The sequence below is a fragment of the Morus notabilis genome, unplaced genomic scaffold, assembly GCF_000414095.1.
Source record: "Morus notabilis unplaced genomic scaffold, ASM41409v2 Scaffold441, whole genome shotgun sequence".
NCBI classification, from domain to species: domain Eukaryota; kingdom Viridiplantae; phylum Streptophyta; class Magnoliopsida; order Rosales; family Moraceae; genus Morus; species Morus notabilis.
Window position 1 is genome coordinate 15,031 of NW_010357317.1, and position 8,077 is coordinate 23,107.

General features: G+C 33.2%; 1 protein-coding gene across 1 annotated transcript; it reads left to right on the top strand.

The window, feature by feature from the left end:
• Nucleotides 1–3,480: 3,480 nt before the first annotated feature.
• On the top strand, nucleotides 3,481–6,141 carry LOC21384928. Its single transcript, XM_010089618.2, has 5 exons — nucleotides 3,481–4,044; nucleotides 4,641–4,800; nucleotides 5,083–5,282; nucleotides 5,426–5,599; nucleotides 5,720–6,141. The coding sequence occupies exons 1-5, from the start codon at nucleotides 3,832–3,834 to the stop codon at nucleotides 5,804–5,806; spliced, it is 834 nt and encodes a 277-aa protein (XP_010087920.1). The 5' UTR covers nucleotides 3,481–3,831; the 3' UTR covers nucleotides 5,807–6,141.
• Nucleotides 6,142–8,077: the final 1,936 nt, after the last annotated feature.

Here is an 8,077-nt window from a genome sequence, read left to right on the forward strand (position 1 = left end):
AAGACTGCTAAAAGCTTTGTCAACTAGATTCCCCGCCACCCATATCCACGTCAGTGCCACTAATCGCTAACGTTTCTGCCTCCTACTATAGACCAGCAATTCCCGGTTCCCATCATCTCATATTAGTTGAATGTATTTCATATAATGTGAAAAATATGCGGAAGAAATAAATCTAAAGATGATATAGTCTAACTAATATGATCCGCAATCGATGGAATAAAGTTGGATGTTTTATTCATGTTAAAACGGCTAGGCTTGGTTGTTGGAGGTAGGACTCGATGGGTAGAGACATTGATATAGTTCCTAGTAGTGGAATCTATATTGGATCACACCAAAGTTGAATTATTTTAATTAATAATTCCGTTTGAATAAAACAATTCACTTTTAACTAATTATATGTTATCATCTTAATCCTGAGATGAATAATAAACCCGCATACTTGACTTGTGCCTTTTGATGTGCCAAATGGAGACATCCTGACATTGTGTAAAGGTACGCTTATCGGTACATTAGGAGTATGACTCTTATATGCGTAGATTTATTATTCATAGATAGGGAATTCATAGCTCTTATTAAAAGAGTTAATAATATCCTCTTACGGCATTATCCGGGGATTGGAAAACGTTCAGCCATTAGACTACTTTTTGATATCTAATGGTTTACCATTTGTATTGGTACGAATAGTGGTTTTTTAATGGAGTGATAATGAAACATAAGTTAAATATAATCGAGAAGGTAAAATGAAACTTAACCTCAAGTCGATTATGGATATCCTCTGGGGATGACACACAATATAATAAAGTCATGGACAAGAGCTAATTGAAGTTTTGTAAATATATTGTATTGATCGATAGTGCAGTTATAGGCTTTTAGTGGAGTAGCACTAGAACTTATAATCATGTGATGAACTTGTGAGTTAATAATTATTGTCGTGATTATAGGAGTTTGATCAATACATGTCCATCAGGTCCCTTTGCTAGCTTGTATATTTTTCTGATACAATACGACGTATTTCCTACATATTGATAACTTATGTTATTAATGCAATTGGTTATAAATCGGATGGAATTAACTCATGAATGATTTATCAAGAGTGCAATTATATGCTTTTAGTGGAGTACCATTAAAACTTATAATCATGTGATGAACATGTGAGTTAATAAGTATTGTCGTGATTATAGGAGCTTGATCAATACATGTCTATCAGGTCCCTTTGCTAGCTTGTATATTTTTCTGATATGATACGATGTATTTCCTACATATTGGTAACTTATGTTATTTCCGCAATTGGTTATAAATCAGATGGAATTAACTCATGAATGATTTATCGGTTGAATTAATTATTTAAATTAATTCAAGATAAATTGATTGAATTAATAAAGGTCCCATTCATTTCACCGATTCGAGTTTGGAATTTGAGTTTTACAACAGTAAAAAGCTCTCAGAAACAGTCACATCTAACTTTTTTGCTAGAGTAAAAAACTCTCACATAAAGTCACATCTCAACTCGAATTAAGAACTCGAATCAGCGAACTGAACGAGCCCAAAGTGTTTAAACTAATTCAAGAGTTATTTATCGGTTGAATTAATTGTGTAAATTATTCAAGATAAATTAGTTAAATTAATGTTTTTGTCTTATTTAATATGAGAATATAAATATATAATTATTTTAATCAAATAATTTCTACTTATTTGAATTAAAGCTGGAGTTATATATATTATTCTCATATTTTAATAAAGGAACAAAATGGGCTTGGAAAACAGGGTATGATTAACCGATGGGCTACATCCGGTTAACCGGACCAGTTACGTAGTACAGACAATGTCCGTCGTCTGGTTAACCGGACAGTTTACATGGCACCGATTGGTTGTGATTTTAATCGTGATTTTGGATCCGGAAACTTAACTGCGAAACAAGTCTAACCTACCTCTATAAATAGCTCATTATGCCCCAGAGTCATTTAGATCACTTGATATACTCTTTGGGGGCTATTGGTTAAGGTTCATGAGAGGAAAACCTGTTCAAACATCAAGAACGTTTTTTCTTTGGCTCTCTTGTGGTTGGAAGGAGATCAAGATACCGAGTAGGAGATTGAACGACGTTGCGCAACTTTTGCCATATTTTCTAACATTTAGTATCAGAGTTATAGTTTACTTTGTTCATGATCATGCTATGTACATAAATTTGTGATGTATTCCCTCCCTTTTTTTTCCCTTTCTTACGTTTTTATTTTTATTCTTTATAAATTTTAAATATGTTTTTTTATTTATTTTGTTTTATGAATTTTTTTACATTTTAATTTTTTACATGAGTTTTTAAAATATTATTTTACTTTACTCTTATGAAAGTAATTTATTTTGCTTGTCTTTCTATTTGCCCTTATTCCTTTCAAATATGCCATTATTTTTCTTTTTGTCAAAAATTTCTATATAACTTTTATTCTTTTTTTTTAACTTTTCAACTTTTTCTCTTTTTTCTTTTTTAACTTTTTTTTTCTTTTCTTTTGCTTATTGATTTCTTTTTTGTTTTTCTCCTAACACCCGTCACATGTCTTTTACAATACCACCTTTAAAATACTTTCTTTTTCTCACTTTTTTAATTAAAATAATTATTTTTAAATATATCCATATTTGTCAAAAACCATATATGACTTTAATTTTTTATATGATTTTTTTGAAATTTTTTTTCTATTGCTCTAACTAATTGACTTAACTTATACGGAAGTTATGCATTTTCCTAAAAAAAAAATGTTATGTGTTTTGAAATGAGATTAAACTTGTAAAATTATTCTAACGTGCATAATTTGTGGCTCAATTAGTTTAACCTAAAAAATGCTAAGACATTTATAAAATTATTTTTTTTCCTTTTTTTTTCTTTTTCTTTTCCTTTCTTATTTTTTTAAGAAAACTTTATATAGAAAAAGGCAAGGGATGTCCAACAATAATTTTAAATTTTTAACACAAAATACACTAATTTTTAAATCTTAAACCAAAATTATTTTTTACTTTTAATAAATAAATAATAATTTGAACCGAAATCACAATTTTAGTTTTAAAGCCTTTAAACCAAATGTTATTTAATAAGTGTCTATGGTCCCGTTCTTTTCGCTGATTTGAGTTTAGAATTCGAGTTTTGTTATAGTAAAAAGCTCTAAGAAATACTCTCATCTAACTTTTTTAATACAGTAAAAAATTCTTACACAACATCACATTTTAATTTAAATTAAAAACTTAAATTAGCGAACTAAACGGACCTAATGTAGCTTATGTCTCACTCAAGGCACCGAGTCCCCTAACGACGGCTGACAATGTCAAAACAAGATAACCAAAACCTAAAAGAGAAAAACTCGTCCGTTTCACAAAGCTCAAACAAAAGCCAATAAGATCCACCCACGTGGCATAAAAGACAAATTGCAAAATCTCCACCACTTATATCAGTCTCAGTTGGCAAATTTCTACAGGTCCTTCACGCAACTTCTCCTTATTTTATCTTCCCTCGTAATCATTCTTTCTTTGCCTCTGCCCAGAGAAACCCGAACAAGAAAATTTCTATTCTCGATCGTATTTGAACCCCAAAATTCCTCTCCTATGGAAACCCTAATCTGATTTCAAATCAATTCTTCAAGAAAATCGCCATCAATCGGAACAATTCTCGAGAAGATCAGGGAGAGAAGAAGAGATAGAAGCGTTGAATTGGATCAATTTCGAGAAATTCTAACCGTCGATCGCGGAAATTCGTTGGTCGATCTTGGAATCGGAGGCGTTAGATGAAAAGGGAGTAGAGAGAAGGAGAGGACTGGAAGAAGGCCGCCGATCGGACGGAGGCAAATCATGTCTGCCATAGTGTGCGGGAAGAGATCTATATTCGAAGACCTTCCGGCGACGCCCCAAGTTTCCAAAAGAATCCGCTTTTCTTCTTCGTCTCCTTCTTCTTCGCCCGCACGGTTCTCTCCTCCGAAGTCGCCGTCGTCCTTTTATAATCCGTTTGGGACTCGTTCGACGGTCGATTATCTCAGGGAGATTTTCCCGGACATGGACCCACAGGTTGATTTCGATTGTATTTTTTTTGTTTTAATTTATCGATGTTGATTGTGTTTTTGTTCGCGGGATAATTATGTTGTGTGTTTAACCAATTGTTTATGTTAGTAAATTGAAATGAATTTACCTTTTTATTTGGAAAAATTCTAGGTTTATTGGAGTTTTGACCTTTCATTCAAGCACTATTGTTATTTTTTTTTTAATTTAAATTTGCTTGTATAATTGGAAAAACAAATTTGGATTAGTTGGTACAAAACCTAGGCTTCAAGTAGCTAGAATTCTAACCTCTCCGAGATTCTTTTTCGAAAATCTAAGTGATGTTTTGTATGGGTTATTGTTGATGAGGATTAGGAAGTTAACTAGGTAATCTGTTTGTTTATTGTTTACATTTGGGAATTTTTATCAGCGAAAATAGACTCGTATTACTGTCCTTCCACCATTGTTAGAAAGCTTTGTGATTAGGGTTTGTATGCTGAATAACAATACTTGTTTTTCTGGTTTTGAAATTCATGGTGGAAGATTTGTTTATCATTATTTTCGGTGCGTCATATAGGTATTCTTTAGTATAATTAGTTTCTGACATGTGGAGATTATTATCCTAGCTTCTGGAGAGAGCACTCGAAGAATGTGGCGATGATTTGGGTTTGGCTATTAGAAGTTTGAATGAGCTTCGACTAGGATCTTCTGACCAATATTCAGCTTCAGCTGCTGCAGGCGTATCGGATGTAGCAGGGGAAGGAAGTGTTCAACTCCAATCACAAGGTTCATTTAGAGAACTTTATTAATAATCTATCAGCATTGATTATATGGGGTATTTCAACATTATTGGCTTTGAATATTGTAAATATTTGCATGAATTTTTTTCCATGATATTTCGCATTTTCAGATAACGCCTTGTCTAAGATATATAATCTAAGCAATTTAATGACGATAATGAAAGAACAAAAGGAAAACTAATATGCTCCTACTGGTCGGATAAAACTAAAACTAAGGTCATTGCTATTGAGTAGTGATGAAATGATTGCTGTTTTTTTCCATGTTCAGTGACAACTAATGGGGAGGTTCCATTTGGTGAGGAAAATCTTTCGAAGGATGGTGCGGATTGGGTGGAGCTATTTGTTAGAGAGATGATGAGTGCCTCTGACATGGATGATGCCAAAGCTCGTGCTTCAAGAGTGCTTGATGTTTTGGAGAAGTCCATCCATGCACGTGCAAGTGCAGAGGCAGCGCAAACCATCCACCAGGTTTACTATGGTTACAGTCTTACTATCAGCAGTGTGCAGAATTCTTAGTAGTAGTAGAGATGTTGGGGTGTGGAGGAACAAAAAAAGAAAAGAATATTTGATGGAGGCTTTCTTTTTGTTTGTTTTCAATTACATTGTTATAGGAAAATATAATGCTCAAGGAGCAAGTGGAAGCACTTATTCAGGAAAATACAATTCTGAAGCGAGCAGTGTCCATTCAGCACGAACGTCAGAAAGAATATGAAGATAGGGACCAGGAGCTGCAGCAATTGAAGCAGCTGGTGTCTCAGTACCAGGACCAGTTGCGGACATTGGAGGTTGAACTCACCAACCTGAAAGCATTTCATTGTCGATGATAATTGGTTTGAATTTTTCTATTGGTGCATTCTATGACGTAGTTGGATCTTTCTTAATCGATTGAATGTTTACCATATCAGGTTAACAACTATGCCCTTACACTGCACCTGAAGCAGGCTCAGCAAAGCAGCTCGATTCCAGGGAGGTTTCACCCTGATGTGTTCTAATGTTATTTGAAATATGATTCTTTGGATAAATAGTATAATATATGCTTTTAAGTATTACAAGCTAGTGTGTAACGATACGAAGGCGCCTCAGTCTGTAACTCGTCTGTTGTTTGGGCTGCATATAGTCGTCCGAAGGTTGCTCTTTTGTGTGCAAAATATAAGCAAGGAACAAAGACAATTTCAGCTGCATTTAAACACGGTGGCGAGGATTAGTTCATTTAGCTATTTATTCATCTCCACTTGATCTCGACCGAATTTAATTCTAACAGTCCATCGATTGTAACAGATGCTGAAAGATTTAATTGGATTTGGGTACTCAATAAGCTCTTCAAGTCTCTGCTTAAAGTTTTTCTCCCGTTTCCGCTGCCAGTTACCGGCTTGTTTTTTTTATGGAACCAGACAGCTAGTCACTGACTTGTTGCAACTCTTATAATCACCTTCTGATGTTCTTGCAACAGCAAGATGCAAAGCAAGATATCTCATCGCTCTGTAGATTTTGAAGATAAATTAACAATTTGAAAAAGTTAAAAAGTACAATCTTTTGTCACAAATTTATTTCGCAACTCATAAAATGTGAAGGTGAAATCTCGCCATTTTGTTGTGTCTTTGTGCGTCTCTTTTTTTTATTTATTTATTTGCGACCACTAGAATCATTTAGGACATACGCCAATATGCTATATATGCTTTTCCGTTGCGATCAACTTGTGGTTTCTTATCGAGAGCATGGATGAATGAGTGGCGTACAGGATTTTCTTATTCCTGTAAACTTCCTTGTAATGGAAGAAAGGTCAGAGATAAAAAAACGTCTATTGATTATCCCTTTGTTTGTATCCATTTGTTAATTATTTATTTCGACTTAATTATACTAAGTTATTGTGGTTTATTTATCATAACTCCATATTTTAATTGGATTCTTATCTAAATAATGCTTCACATTCACGTTTTTCAGTTGTTACGAGTCCAGTTGAGCTCAGGTTCAATATGCCAATAAAATTACATTTCAAAACTTTGGGACATTGTATGATGAAAAAAAAAAAAAAAAAAAAAAAAAAAAAAAAAAAAAAAAAAAAAACCCACTTTGAACAGTTGATAAAAAGCTGTCACCTATAAAAGCTGAAAAGAATTTAAACGGTCAATATTATTTTTAAGCATCATTCAATATTTGAAATTTTGATTACATATCTACATACCAACAAAGTGGGATGCATTGTCGCCTTACTTATGAATAAGACTTTAGGTTTTGTAGTTCGAAATATATTTTTTTTCTTTTCTAAGAAAAATACAGTTTATTTGTTAGAAAATTTGTCGTTGACAACAACGTTAGCTCACTAGAAGTGATTTGTGATGTAGATAAAGGTAAAGCTCCAACAAAACAGTGAGAAAGCAACCCCAGCCAACATAATTAGGGGTGACAATTCATGTTGGCGTATCGTGTTCGTGTTGTATTGACCCTCTCAGTTGACACGGTTATACCTGACATGAACATGGCCCGTTTATTATTCGTGTTGAAATACAAACCCAAACACAACTTGTATATTAGCGGATTGACACGACACGACTAACCCGCTTATTAAACAGGTCATAAACGTGCCATGTCAACCTATTTTTTACCTACCAACCCATTTATAAAATGAGTGATAAATGAGTCGTGTTAACCTATTTTTTAACATATTTTTTAACCTATTTATCAAACTGCTAATAAAACATGTTTCTCAACCTGTTTATATTTAAAGATTTGTTTCTCAACCTATTTAACATGCTAAAGTGACATTAAATAATCTAAGTTCAAAATTAAAACAAATACATAAAACTCTCTCACATACATGATTAATCATTAAACAATTAAATAATTTGTTGCAGTGGGCGGAGTCACATCATCAAGTATAGCAGAAGTTGATCCATATGAGAAAGGTTCCTCATCTTTTAATAAAAATTTGAAGATATCTTGTGTGAGATCCTCCACCTCTTCATTGAAATCTACACGAAAACAAATATATATACATCCAAGTTTAGTTCAAAATCAAGTTAGAAAAAATAAATAAATTAAATTAGTTTGAAACCACCTTTGTCACCGTATAACCTATCTCTGATACAAATAAGTGCTTCAACCGTCTTCAGTGTAAGTGAGCTATGAAATGGATCAAGAACTCTACCACCAACACACGAAATGAAGCTTCAAAAGCAATTGTCGAAACAGAGACAACCAATATATCACAAGTCATGCTAGATATCGAAATTGGTTTGATTTCCAAAAATAAAGGATATCAAGCT